This window comes from Semicossyphus pulcher, unplaced genomic scaffold (genome assembly GCF_022749685.1).
Source record: "Semicossyphus pulcher isolate SPU_LCO1_2020_fin unplaced genomic scaffold, fSemPul1.0.p SCAF_8, whole genome shotgun sequence".
In the NCBI taxonomy this organism is placed as follows: Eukaryota; Metazoa; Chordata; class Actinopteri; order Labriformes; family Labridae; genus Semicossyphus; species Semicossyphus pulcher.
This window is the reverse complement of record NW_027211759.1, coordinates 7,363,595-7,378,566: the sequence shown is the minus strand read 5'-3', so window position 1 is coordinate 7,378,566 and position 14,972 is coordinate 7,363,595. Positions and strand designations below refer to the sequence as shown.

Sequence of the window (14,972 nt, the reverse complement as noted above, 5' to 3'; positions counted from 1 at the left end):
TTTATAAACAGTGTCTCCATTACAGAGATTTGCCACCAGAGTGCAATGGTAAGTTAGTTGTTAATAGTAGCTGCTCTAATCATTCCAAGATACTGCAATTCCTATCCTACCAGAGGAGGGTAGCTTTTTGTTCTGCTTGATAACTGGACTGTCATACATCTTCAGCATGAGATTCTTTGTGGGCTGCTCGGTGGTTCAATAGTTAGTACTGTCGCCTCACAGCTTGAAGGTTCCTAGCTGCTTCGAATTAGATTTCGGGGGCCTTTCTATGTAGAGTTTGTATGTTCTCCCTGTGCATGCGTGGGTTCCCTCTGGGTACTCCGGCTTCCCTCCCACAGTCCAAAGACATGCTGGTTAGGGTAATTGATGACGTAATTGCCTGTAGGTGAGTGTGAATGGTTTTCTGTCTCTATGTGTCAGCCCTGTGATTGAGTGGCGATCAGTCCAGGGTGCACCCCGCCTCTTGCCCAATGACAGCTGGGATAGGCTCCACCCCCCCGTGACCCTGCCTGAAGCTGCTGGCTTCTAGCAGACATGGAGCGGGCTAAAGGTCGGAAAAGCTCACTTCTAAATCCACACCTGGAGATCTTTTTTTCACCTTTCACACTTGTAATCTTTGGCCCTTACTGTGGCTTACTCAAGTGGCATCACTTGAGGCTGCTGTTGCATTCAATCAAAACAAGTGTAACTATAGCCAGAGACACCTCAAGGTCACTTAAGTTGGCTAAAAGTTTTGATTTCTAATGTTGCTCTTTGATAATATACAACAGTTAGTTCAGACCAAGTAATCTGATTGGATAAGAGGCATTCCATGAGTGGTGATACAGAGAACATCCCTCCGCCTCAGCACAAAACAGCTGATCTGTGGTAACCCGTAGACACAGAGTGCAGAAGAATGTTTGGGTTGCTTGGCAACAAAGGTCCAGTTTCAGTTAAGTTGTGGAACTAGTTGGGTTGGTGGAGCAAGGAAGCACAAGGCTGCTATTCGTGCTCAAAATTAATGAGCCATTGGAAGTTGCTGCTTTGTGGATTGATGAACCGACTCTTCAGCCTGAACACTTTTATAATTTACCTTTAATGTTATGCAGAAGACGCTCTGTAGTAGTTGGAGACGTCTTTATGCAGGGAGCTCAGTGATACAAGCAACAGCAAAAAAAAGGGGGATTTCACATTTTCACATATGAAAAAAAAAGAGTATTGGGAGGCAGATGTACTTTCCAAAAAGGCAATTTGATATAGAAAGAAATATGAACAGACCTTCATTTACATACGTTAGCCCTGATAAGAAATGTGGGCGGCTGACATCAATTCTGCAAATGTTTGAAATTCACAAAATTAAACTTGGAAAAAAACAGGCTTTACTGCACCCTAAAAAAAACCAAAGTATTCATGCTGTAGTACCTAGCACCATGTTAGCCTCACTAGGCAGAATTGTTTTGTAGTTTAACGGCAACAGAAGCAGAAACAGAATTCAGACCTTCGTAAAAGAAATGTCCCCACTCGGCACAAATTCTGTCTCAGACACGAAACACAGAAAACACCGTCTGAACAGCGTCAAGGGTTCAACCTCCTTCTTGAGTGAATGTCAACACTTCCTCTTGGGCTGGTTTAGTGTGTCCTGTGAGGAGAATCCTGCAATTGAGTGATGGAAATGAGCGATGGAGACAAGGTTCAGGTACAGGTCCGCATTACTCTTAAGGTCTGGAGCTGCTGTCCGGCTCAAACAGACAACTCATCCGCCTTTATGGTGCTCCAAAGAGCTGTTATTCGTCCATGCTGAAGACAAAATGATGAAATGATGAGCGCTACTGTTCATGAACTGAGGGCACATTCTGTGAGCTTCAGAGCTGTTTCAGAGCAAAGTCCGAGCCACGTATCTTAGGAGCCCTCCCTGTTGGAAGAATAAAACGTCCATCTCAGTGTCAAAGAGTGCGGTGACGAGGAAAGACTTTCCTTGGCTTGTCTGCAAGAGAACACAGAAACAAGTCAATTAACAGTTTCCTAAAGTGGTTTTATTCACATGCATTTTTTTACACTTAATGAAGGTATCACTCTGCCTGAATACTGCTTTCATTTCATCGTGATATGCAATCCACATTACTTGTGAAAGAACTGAAATCAAGCTTAATAAAGACAGAAGGAACCGGGTGCGAATATAACCGTACATTTCCCTAATTACAATTGTTGTAATGAATCAAATGGCCGTGCGTACTGTGAAAGGGTCACTCCCAAAAATGTCTAGCCATGCAGAGCTTTTAAGCCTCAATATTTTGGTTCAACAGAACCTTTATTGTACTGTTTAGTGTCAGTGCTGCACATTACGTTACAGGAAATACGACACATGACAAAGATTTTTATTAGGAGTTAGTGGAGACCAACATGGAGCTAAATGCAGAGTGAATAGTGGCTGAAAACACGACTACAACAGAAGGATAAAGAAGACAAACATTTGTGTCTGATGAAACGCGTTCTCTTGCTTTTAAGCTATGTGCTGGCTGCGTGTCGCCTACCTTGACCGTGAGCTGCTGCCTCGGACTCAGGCTGTCTGGCAGGGTGATGGTGAACCTCTCCTTCCCGCTGAGCTCCAGTGAGTCTGCGCTCTGACCTGGCAGGAACTCCAACGGCATGATGCCCATTCCCACCAGCTGGTTCTTGTGCAGCGTCTCAAAGCTCTCAGCGATGACCGCACGTACCCCCTGTGGGCCCCGGAGATACAGGAAAGTTTAATTTGGAAGTAAGACTTGCAACTTGTTGCCCATCATGCCGTGTGTGTACTGTGTTTACCAGCAGGTATGGTCCTTTGGCGACCCAGTCCCTGGAGTTTCCAGAGCCGTAGTCTTTGCCTGCCAGGATGATGAGGGGAATGCCTTCTTTCCTGTAGAGATCAGCCGCCTCGAAGACGTCCAGCTGATCGAGCAAACAGGAAGAGGACGTGTTGTTAGCAGCAGGTCAGACATTGAAAAAAAACCTCTGCGTCACTGGTGTTAATTAATGTAAACCCACTGTCTGGCTCGAAGGAATGTGCAGAGTCTTGGGGCCTGGTTTGCCGATGAATCGATTTTGGAGCTTGATGCTGGCGAACGTGCCCCTGGTCATCACGGCGTCGTTTCCTCTGCGAGCACCGTAAGAGTTAAACTCCCGCGGCGTCAGGCTGAGGGAAATATTCAAAGTGAGAGGTGAGTGAATTTGCATTTCTGCAGGGACAGACAACCTTTGTTGACCTGATCAGACAACTTTCACATTATATCTTTGTCTTTATAAAATGTATTTGTTGTTCTGTTAACCAAGATAACAAACTTTTTTATTCATATTAAAGGAAAATGTTTGAGTTCCTTAGTTGTCAATGGAAACTGACCGCTTGCTCAGCAGGTACTTGGCGGCGGCGCTGACTCTGGCGATGCTGCCTGCCGGTGAGATGTGGTCCGTGGTGACTTTGTTCCCGAGGAACAGTAAGACATGGGCGTTCTCTATTGACTGAGGAGGTGGCACCTCTTTACTCTGAGAGAAGACATAGAAGGAGGAGGAGGTGGAGCTTATTCTCTTAACTGCTGCTGTTTTTTCAGGAGGCACAACGAAATAATGAGAAAGGAAGACTTACCAACTTGCTGAAGAAAGACGGCGAGCGGATATATGTGGACTTGTGATCCCAGGGGAAAACCACCGAATCTGGACATTCAATGTTGTTCCAAAATGTGTTCCCTTGCTGGAGAGACAATGGGGAGAAAAAACACGTTAATAATCATTAATTCTCTTGACTTTATACGTGAATGAAAGAAAGAGATGGTATCCTCACCTTCATCCTTCCCCTAAGATCCTTAAAAATGGAGGAGATGACTGTGTCCTCTTCGGTCTGTTGGACCTCCTCCCTGGACGGCCAGATGTCATGGAGGTACACCTCCTTCCCCTCTGAAGTCACACCTGCACAACAACAGGATGTTAAGTGTTTGCACCATCAGAAAAAAACGTATAACAAAAGACGGCTCTTAAACTTTTGTCAACTTCCCTGCAATACTTTTAATACATGTTTACTAAATAAGCAGATCACTACCACAGCTTCTTTGTCACATGGTCTGTGTCTTATGCAAGACTGCACACACACTAAATGACTCAGACTTTAGAGAAGCTGCTCATTAGATCTCCTGACATGTGTCTTCCTTACCCAGAGGCTCTTTCTCAAAGTTGATTCCCACAGTTCCTGCGAGGGCATAAGCCACCACCAGCGGAGGGGAGGCCAGGTAGTTGGCACGCACGCAGTCACACAGGCGGCCTTCAAAGTGCCTGTTTCCTGACAACACACCGCAGGCCACCAGGTCCCCCTGAAACAGTCCATCATCAAGATGTTGTGAGATGCAGATTTTTAAAGATGTGCACAAACAGCTTCATCAAGTGTTTAAGAGACCACACCTGTTTGATTGCGTCCACGACAGCTTCAGGTAGCGGAGCCGTGTTCCCGACGCAGGTGGCACAGCCGTAACCGATCACCTCAAACCTGTGGAGGGAATGAGTTAGTTATTGACTGCTTTAATTATAACAGAGCACACAGGTGCGATGTGTAGCTCTGTGCCGACACGACTCAACCCTGAAGTCTTCTTATTAAACGTTCGTGCGAAAGCTTACAATGGAAATCATTCCAAGTATGTCTGAAATCTAGGAGCCTGTTGCGCCAGCTTCTCATACGATCAAAGTGTTAAGTGTTAGCTAAGTCGAGATCACAGAAGCAGCTATTAAATAAAACAGGTTTAAGCTCGGTTTACATGAAAGAAAGTGAGATAAGCTTAATTGTTGACTGTCTCAAAACCGGTTAGACCTAAAGTTCACTTCAGTCAGGAGCAGGTTTATCAGCAAATGACGGTGCATCCCAGGTCATTGCCTTTGTGTTGAAGGGGTATCTGTTTATGTGTGTGTGTGTAAACTCGCTTACCCCAGCTGGCTAAAGTAAGGCAGGACTCCACTGGTACTGAGGTAGTGAGTGACCATGCCACTTCCAGGAGCCAGGCTGGTCCGGATGTAAGGCTTGACAACGAGTCCCGCCTCCACAGCCTTTTTGGCCAGTAAACCTGTCAATCACAAAAAAATACAGCTGCATTACGCCAATTTATTGGTGGTAAATATTTACACAGAAACTAGTCGTATCATCAAACAGGAAATTAGTTTTTATGAGGAGGAACGGCAAACAGAATACGGGATGTGAAAGTGCCGCTATGATTAGAATCAAACATGAAGAATAAACTGAAGTGAAACTGAATTTTACTTTAAAGTTCAAAAATATTACTTCTAGATATAACTAGAAAAAAAGCCACCTCTGAAAGAAGAAAACACATTAAAAATGCTGTTTATATCTCGCCTGTCTCGGCCCTGTACCTGCAGTCAGCATGACAGACGGGTTGCAGTTGTTGGTGCAGCTGATGACGGCGGCGATGACCACCGAGCCGTGGGCCAGCTGGTACTCCTGACCACAGTGCAGGAAAGGAACCAGCTTGTCCTGCTTCTCCTTCGAGATGTGGAAGCCTTTGAAGCCGACCTGCAGGGAAACAAATTCCTTGTCAGGTGATGCTCAAGATGTGAGGTAACAAAAAAATGTCAACAAACGACTGTATGAAAACACAACTCTGAACCCGGCAGAGTAAAGACAAATAAATAATAAAGGTTTGATCTTGTATTTTCTGTGTGTTACCTTCTCATCAAGACAGCTCTGGAAGTCTTCTTTCATGCTGCTGACTGCCACTCTGTCCTGAGGCCGCTTGGGTCCGCTTACATGGGGTACCATGGAACTCAGGTTGATTTCTATCACCTGAACGAAGATCAGTGGTTTCATTTTAGTCTCTTACAAAACTCTATTCCTCTACTGCTGCAGCCTTGGCCTTCATTAGACAGTTGCAATAATCACTAAACAATAAAGGGGTATTTATCCATGATCTGTTCTGTCTTCTTAAAGGGCCAGTTCGCTGATTTTCAACCTCATTCCTATCATGCTATTATGAGGAGCTAATGCCGTTATGGTAGGGAAAAAAATGCTATTTCACTCTGTGCCTTCGGACGATGCTATCCGCTTCTCCAACGGACCCTGGAAAACCTCCGCCAGACTATGTCAAACGCTGGCGGAGGCCAGGGAGCTCGCTAAACTACACTTCCTCAATCTAGGACGCCCGCCTCCGATGACATGTCTCGTTCAAAATCGTCAGGTTTGAAATGTAGACTGCAACCTGACGATTTTTTAGACGATCCACCGGTATATTCTCATCATATTTCGGATTCTGTCCCGCTCTGACCCGTTGCCTGCAGCGAAAACGGTAGTATTTCACTCCAGCGAATCTCTCTGGGCCAGTCCTTTCAGAGCGAGGGGCGCAATGCACTCTGGCTGTTGCAGGAATGCAGAATGGGCGAAACCACGAGCTGTTTGTACAACTTTCTCCACAGCTATGGCGCCAATTTAAAATATTATTGCTTCTATTGATTACAGAGAACTCCAGCTTTGACTGACAGCGGCTTTTTAACGGGGGCGAATTGCTTCTTTAAACAAGAACAATGTGAAGTGTTTAAGAAATTAAGGTAACTTTTCAACATCTCTTGTTGAGGACAGCAGCTCTGAACCTTCCTCAACACTGAGTATTCATTTTTACTCCTCTGAGAATTAATTTCAAGCTTTGACACATTACCTCAGAATACTGGGGGTCTTCTGAGGGGTCTTCATAGCTCCGGAAAAGTTTTACAGCCTTCATGTAAGACTCCAGCAATTCAAGTTTTTCCTGGGTAAAATCTGGAAGGAAAAATGTATTGGAGGTTTTAGCCATAAGCCTCAGTTAACATACATAAAATACAACGGCTACTTGTGAGCATAAACACTCAGCAGTAAAGAATAAATACTAAAATAAGAACTGTTATTGTATGAATAAAAAGGGCTGACTCACTTGTCTTGTTAAAGTGCTTGAGTGTGACTTGGTCGACGGGGAAGAAGCTCACAGTAGCGTTGTACTCCGGGCACATGTTGGCGATGGTGGTTCTGTCTGGAGCCGACAGCTGGGCGACACCGGGTCCAAAAAACTCCACAAACTTACCAGCGATCGCAGCTTGTCGCAAGTGCTGGAAAACCATCACATGTGACACATTAGCACACATTAAAAGGTTTAGTCTTTTTCCTGTACACAGTGGCATCTATTACTTCTTATTGATGTAGATTTTTATCGCACATTAACAGGGAAGCATCGGTTACCTTTGTAATGCCGAGGACGACGTCTATGGAGGTGGTGAGGGGATTTATGGAGCCCACCAGTTTGCAGCCCACCACCTCAGGAAGGGTCAGAGACACCGGCTGACCCAGCATCACAGCCTCTGACTCTATTCCCCCAACACCTGGTGGAGTCAATACATATATAAATACACTTACGGTCATGTTTAACGAACAAAGGATGCATTGTTAATACATTAATAGTCTCCTTCAACTCTTTAAAGTGGCTTACCCCAGCCCAGGATGCCCAGGCCGTTAATCATGGTCGTGTGCGAGTCGGTTCCAACAACACTGTCAGGGTAGATGAAGCCGTCGCTAACCTGGATTACTCTGGACAAATACTCCAGATTCACCTGGTGGACGGCGCCGACATCCGGAGGAACCACGTTCACATTCTTAAAGGCTTTTGAACACCACTGTTTGATTGACAAAGAAGAAAAAAAGACAACATTCAACTTTGTGTCCCGCTGTTAGCTTTTTATTATTTCTTATATTTATGCTTAGAAGTAAGAAATAGAAGTGTTGTTTGTTTGCTGAAATAAAGTATCATAAACCTTTGTTTGTCACAGAGCTTATTTAATTTAAAGTAATCACCTCGAAGATTTTCATTTAAATAAATGTCTGTTAAGTCTCTATCTATCACCAAACGAGTTAACGCAATGGTGATTGAGCCTATGGCCCACTGATGAAAGCCCTTTGCATTTGCAGTATTACAGACTGGCTGTCTTTCACAGAAAAAATCACAAGCGGCGCCCAGTTAGTGACGCGTTTTCCATCAGCCAGCAGTGGTTGGTCTGCCAGAGAGGGTAGGCGGAGCTAAGCAGCTGCTTTTCCGCTCTCTGCAAGTGTTGCGAGTAAACAGTAATCTACTATGGCTGAACAAACAAAGAAAAGATCGATGACTACAGATACAACTTCAAACATAAGTGAAAATCCAAAGAAAAAGAAACAAACTCGACGCTCAGATGAAGCAAACAGTCTGAAAAGGAGAGCGACCGTCAGCGAGGAAAATCAAGAGTTACAACCGGAGCCAACCGTGGACGTCACACATGTGACACTGTCTGGATATCTGGGAAGTGTGCTCCCGCAATTACCATTTATTTACAATTACCATCACCACCGATTATCACTTTAATAATTAAAAATCTGTTTTTTTATCAAGAGAGCCACAGCGATGCAAATTGTCCTCCCTGCAGCTCATTATTCTGATTGTCTGATATAAAAATCTGACTTGGCCTTTTCCTTACCTTAAAGAACTGAAGCCTCTCTTTGTTTCTGATGAGTTCCATTTCCTGGTTTTTCATAGCTGTGTCAGTTCTGCAAAAAAATTAACAACAAAAAAGTTACTTAAGAGGAACTGTGTTTGTCAATCAGTGAAAATATGTCCACTCATAGGTGTGCATGTCCTCTTTCAACAGGGCTGAAAGGAGTGACATGTCTCCTTCATTTCCCATCATCTCTCTCATATTAGCAACATTATAAACTTGTAAACTGCTCAACATCAACAACCCAACGTTACACTCACTCAGACACAGGCTTTAGGTGAAAAGGACAGAGGAGAGGCGTATTCTCGATCTGCTGGACAGAGGCTGCAGGTCCACCAGGGGAGGCTGGAGGGTCACTGCAGGCAGCTTTGCTACAGGAGCCCCGCTGGCCCCCACACTGCGAGCCGCCTCTGGACGGAGGCCTGGAGGACGTGGAACGAGAAGGACCCTGGTTCGGGCCGCCCCCTCCACCTGGGTTTGGAGCATTCTGTATGGCACTATGGACACACGGTAAGAATGTTATATGTTATATTCAGCTCTCTAGGAAAGAATAAAAACATCTTCTAATCAAAATAAGTCCATCCTTCATCTCTGTTAATGTGTACAGTATAGAAACTCACCATTTGCTGTAATCAATCTGTAATGAATGGTCTACAATGAGGTCTGTGGGGCATTTAGGGTTGACCACGCCGGGGTCCACGCCATGTTTGGCAACTGCATCCCTCATGGCTGCCAGGTCCACCATGGCAGGAATACCACTGTCAAAGGAATCCAGGAGAGGAAGACTTAAACCTAATCGTTCTCTGTATTTATAGGAGTGTTCTATAAATCATTAACTTAAAGGGATTCAAATGGAACAACTCGTTATGGATCTGCTATCTACCCAAATCGTTGTGACACTCACGTGAAGTCCTGGAGGAGGACTCTCGCTGGAGAAAATGGCACCTCGGCTTTATTCTGCTGCTGCTGCCAGTCCAGGATGTTCTGGACGTCTTCTTCTTTAGTGTAAAAGCCATCGCAGTTACGGATCGCTGCTTCCAGTAAGACACGGATGGACAAAGGCAGCTTGTCTGCACAGAGGGAACAAAAGACACAGGTTATTTTCCTACAGAAAACTATGTGTAATTAAATCTAATTTTTTATGAACCTTTTACTTGATGTGCAATGAAAACGTGGAAAACCAATGCACGCTATAAGAGGTTGATTAAAAAGATGTTATATAAAACTGTTGATTGCCTAGATATGTTCTTCAAGACAGTGCACGTACATACATACATGCTTAGACCGCAATCTTAAGAGATACCATTTGAAAACATCCATATTATGTAGATTTTATGGCATACTATAGATATATAATAATTGCTTCCTGTAAAACGTCTTGAAAGCAGAGCATATGTGTTTAAAATCTCTGTGTCTTTTCTTTTACTCACCATATCTTGGATCATTTAGCTTCTGTGGATTGTAGAACTTGATTTTGCCATCTTTCAGGGTGTCTACTAGATGGCTATATGGGTGCTCTGCAGAAGGAAAAACACATTTGTCAATACAACTATAAATAAGTCCAGCATGCTTGTTGCAAGTACAGTAAACCACAGATGTGATCACCTCTGCAGGGCGGCCTGGTTTACTTTGAGAGAATTAAAAAAAGGAGCCTGGCCTTCCTTTCAACATTTACCCAGAAGTAGGGATGCACGATATTGGATTTTTCTGCCCATATCCGATATGCCGATATTTTACAACTCATTTAGCCGATTACCAATATTTTTTTCCCGCCACCTAATTCATCATCATCATCAACTATCTTCTGTATTGGAATTAGCGCACAGTATAATGGTGATACTCTTATCACATTTGTTACAACGGTCGGGGTGACGGGTCTTGAGATGGTTAATCAAGTTTGTAGTGTTGAAAGACTTTGCCTTGGCTCCTCCTCGCATCACCGAAGCTGAGCAGTCATTGCAAAGAGCAGCTTTGCTATCTATTTCGGACACTTTGAAAAACTTCCACGCCACGGACATTTTGGTTTCTAACTCTCTCATGCTGCAGGTAGACACACGTGACATCATCACGCTGTGCCGCGCAGGTCTTCTTCGCGCCAGGGACATTGCGCCGAGGTCGGGCATTTAATCAAGTACGCAGCATCCCATTATTTTATCGGTTAATTATATCGGCGGATATCGGCTAGTTCATTTTTAAGCCAATATCGGCCGATACCGATAACGTGCCGATAATATCGTTAATCCCTACCCAGAAGGGATTGCTTCAGAAAGAGGCACACCTCTAAGAAACAGGCAAGAGGAGGCCTCCATGTTTCTGTGTGGCTTATGCACATACCTCATCCAAACCTTACTGCATACTATGTTGTATTAGCGGTTATTAGTAACTGAGCAGTTGCACTCATGAATAGCCGAAAGACATTGCATTGCAGTGCATTGGGGGCAATGTAAATGCAGAGAAGAGAAATGATCTTTCTGGTCTCATTTGTTCTATTATGACCTCTAAGTGTAGTAACATGAGCTCATGGAGGATGTGGTTACCGAGTCGAAACGGTCTTAATATAAAGATTGCTGCAGCCTGCAAAATATGTTTGGTTGTAAATGTATCCTATCCATCATATTGAACGTACTAAATTTCTGAGAGGGTAGTAGGTTAGTTAATGTATGTTGTGTGGCTGCTTTAAATTGATGAAATGTTACTTTAAGACTTAAAAACTGAGCCAAGCAAGTGCCGAGCTCTTAAGGACAGAGTAATCTTGGCACAGCTCTACCCGTCTATCTCCCAACAGGACGTCATGCTGTATCTTTGGCTCTCAGGTTACCAGCTTTGTGAGCATCACTGTTATCGTTATTAAGCTGAAAGTGTACATCTGGTGTGCAAAGAACACTCTAGATGTAAATATTAAATATCGTCTTTCCAAGGCTTGCGCAGTAATTAAGTTTCTCACACTCACTGAATAAACAGTAAAAGAAACAATCAAGGAACAATCACTATACCCTCAAGGCTCTCACACTTACATGGGGAAAAGATGTACACACACATATCACAGACCTAGTTTAGCATTATTCCGACATATCTGATAATAAACAAATGTGAATGACACAAGGGAGGTGGTTTCATTTCTTCCTCATCTGTAACATTTCCTCTAAACAGGCTCACTAGTGTTGGTGCACTGCAGCAAGAGCATCATCACTGCTGAAGATGAAGAGAAATAAACAAAACATAATGTAATCTATCTAACTTGACCTAACTGGGGCATTAACCAAAACAAAGTTTGTGTTGTAGTCAATATACTGATGTGAGAACAGTGTTTGTGCTCTCGACTCCACTGCATCATATTTAGTAACTAAGTTAATGTAGGAATCAAAATAAAATGCTACACTCATATGACTGAGGAATTGTAATGTTTGTTCATGCATTCAAATATGTTGAAATATACATTTATTTTTTGGCTTCTCATGGTCAGTCAATTTACAGATGCTTGCAGATCACTCCCTCATTTTAACAACCATGTTACGTTTTTTTACTGACTGAAATGCTACTGTCAGCTAGTTCAAAGCCTTATCAAAAAGCAACTAGACTTGGTTATGGTCAAGTCCAGTCCTTTAACCAAGTTCAGCTGCCTTTTGGATAAAGCTTCTGGATGATTGAGAACCTATAGTCAGCTTGCGTGTTACTAAATAACTGTATGCAAAAACCTCAATGCAAATCAAGCAGAATGGAGAACATTTTACTACGTGCACTTCCCGAAACAAAACCCAGCAAAAACACTGGCTGATCGCAAGTGAGATCCTATAGAGATTAATCCTTGTGCTACACAGTGTCAGTGCTACACTATCATCTGAGTTCGTGCCATATTAGAATCAGAATCAGTTTTATTGGCCAAGTATGTGGGCACATACAAGGAATTTGGCTCTGGTTTTTCTCAACTCTCAGTGGACAGACACACAAATTGACATACGCCATTTAAAACAAGCACAAGTTAGACAAAGGTAACACAGACACTTAGACACTAAAAACTAAAACTACCATACAGGCCTATGAATACAAATGTATAGTACAAAGTATTATACACACAACACTTACAGACAGGAGACAATAGTGTTATAAATCAGGTTGTTAGCTACAAGAAGTAGAGGGTTGTAGTATTTTCAGTATACAGACAATGTAATTGTCATGAAGCCTTTAATCACAATTTCAGCAGATCGTTTAGGGGTCAAAATAATAAGCAATCCTTATCGTTTTAAACAATACATACTGAGTGATATAACACTACGGTGTGTACAAGCTGATAACGTCCATATATATTAAATTACCTCTATATGCATGTGTCCTGATGACAGATACAAAGCTAGCTAATGTTCATGTTGCTAATGCTGGTCCTTATCGACAGGAACACTCACGCTAACTAACTACTTATCGTGCCACTGACTGCACGTCGTGAAAAGATAAGAAATAGCCATGTAATTATCACACAATTTACGTTTAGCTAGAGTACGTTAAAGTTGTGACATTTTGGGACAGAGCAATGACACCATTAGCCTGCGGTGTTAGCTAATTTAACAGCTCTTGGTTAGTGGTAGAGCAAAAACTACAAAGCTAGCTAATGTTAGCTTTTATCTCTCCAACAGTTTAACGCCGGGCACACTTCATGTAATGTTAACTAAAAGCGAACGACAGTCATTTTGAATGAAAGGATGTCTGTTTTAATCGATTCCTGTCTGTAAGGATAGAGGGGCTGGTCTGATGTTTGCTTGCTAGGTAAGGTTAGCAGAAGACACCTCTTTACCTTTCAGTGGAGCAGTGAGCGCCATGATGACTTCTGAAATCAACACGACCCGTTCTCACCACTGCACTGGCAACACCGAGCCGACCAATCCGAGCACAGGGATATACAGGCACGCCCATTCACCGATTACTTACAAAATAATCATGAAAACATTCAATAAACGGAATTTCATTAAGATGAATCCGTTTTATAATTCTAAACGGGTACATCTTAAATCTTACGATTAATCAACTAACGTTATAGAACTTATGCGTTAATAAGCAACCATTGTATTTCATTCTAACCACTACTAAATAGGATCACTAATGTTTATTCTTTACTTACTAGATGCATGTTTTAAATTACAGAACTACAGAAAATGTAATTTAATGTCCACTTTTGAACTTTAAGCCTAATCTTACAGTCTTCACGTGGTGACGTTTTTGTTTTTTTTCCAATAGTCTAGGAGACGATACTTCCTACGTCACCGAAGTTTGTTTGTTTTTGTTTTGTTTTTGTCAGAATTAACCCTAACCCTAAGATAAAATAAGATAAGATAAGAAAAGATAAGCTTTATTGATCCCCCACAGGAGAAATGTACTCGTTACAGCAGCTCACTAAACAGGCAAATTAAATAAAGTACAGGTGGCAATAAAAAGATTAAAAAAACAGTAGCAGTAACAACATAATTAAAAACTATTCACACTATGTACACATGTTTCTTTGTCGAAAAAAATGCAGGGGTTATTTCTCTGCACAGAAAATTATACTTAAAAAAAAATCTAAACACACATGGTGTGTAGTGTTATGACGAGAACCAGAACGAGATACAAAAATATTCCTGTAATATTGCACAGTGTAGCAGATATTATTGCACAGAATCATGGAATTTACTTCTCTTTACCCAAGAATATTGTTATTGTTGAGATTTAATGTGCATTAATTCAGTTTTCAAACAATGATGCTGACATTGTTTCAAAGTAAAAAGATAAGTAAACAATTCACAAAATTAATCATGACATACAAGGCATACAAACATGTTTAACATTTGGTGGTCATCCTGCTTGAACAAAGGCTATTGTTAGGCTAAATGGCTGTTGGTCTTTTTGATTCCAGGCTGGTTTTGGCTGAACCAGCCAGGCTGGTTTTGGCTGGTTGGGTTACTATTCAACTTCAACTATACTTGGACAACATTTTTTTGCCATTTCAATTTACTCAAAAATGTTGATAGATAGATTTGGAGTCAGCCCACTGGTTTAAGATTTAAAGCATCTGTCACACTTTCAACAAAACAAAAGAAGCAGAGACATTTACATTTATAGCCTTCAGAAAAATGAATATGACACATCATTTAAATATATTATTTTAAAAATAATAGGGTGTCAACAAATCAAGTCTTAATGGCTTAAAGAAAACATACAGTCATATCCTTATTTAAAACTTGTGCAGGGATTAATTTAAGAATATGACAGTGGCCTACTTGTCCATGACTGACTAGGACCTTTAAAGTGCTGTCGTAAAACATCCCACGTGACACTACAGATGCGCTCGCGGTACCTTCAGGTCCCCTCCGACTTCCAACAGCTTACAGCACTCAAATCCGAAGTAGATATAACATCTTACTAGAGTACTTCAGCGTTTTGCTTCTTGATAATTGTATTTCTTACAACAAACTACAGCATTGAAATGTGGCTTAACTTTCAGCTCAGGTCAATTT

General features: G+C 42.2%; 1 protein-coding gene across 1 annotated transcript; it reads right to left on the bottom strand.

Moving 5' to 3' along the window:
- Positions 1-1,056: 1,056 nt before the first annotated feature.
- Positions 1,057-13,301, bottom strand: ireb2 (iron-responsive element binding protein 2). The gene is made up of 22 exons (XM_069685867.1): positions 13,277-13,301; positions 9,921-10,007; positions 9,395-9,560; positions 9,111-9,248; positions 8,751-8,987; positions 8,473-8,542; positions 7,458-7,641; positions 7,211-7,350; positions 6,909-7,080; positions 6,657-6,757; positions 5,675-5,791; positions 5,362-5,521; positions 4,922-5,057; positions 4,405-4,489; positions 4,160-4,316; positions 3,794-3,918; positions 3,599-3,703; positions 3,356-3,498; positions 3,004-3,151; positions 2,785-2,907; positions 2,511-2,696; positions 1,057-1,963 (listed from the first exon to the last, which is right to left on the bottom strand). The coding sequence occupies exons 1-22, from the start codon at positions 13,299-13,301 to the stop codon at positions 1,853-1,855; spliced, it is 2,916 nt and encodes a 971-aa protein (XP_069541968.1). The 3' UTR covers positions 1,057-1,852.
- Between the last annotated feature and the right edge of the window lie 1,671 nt (positions 13,302-14,972).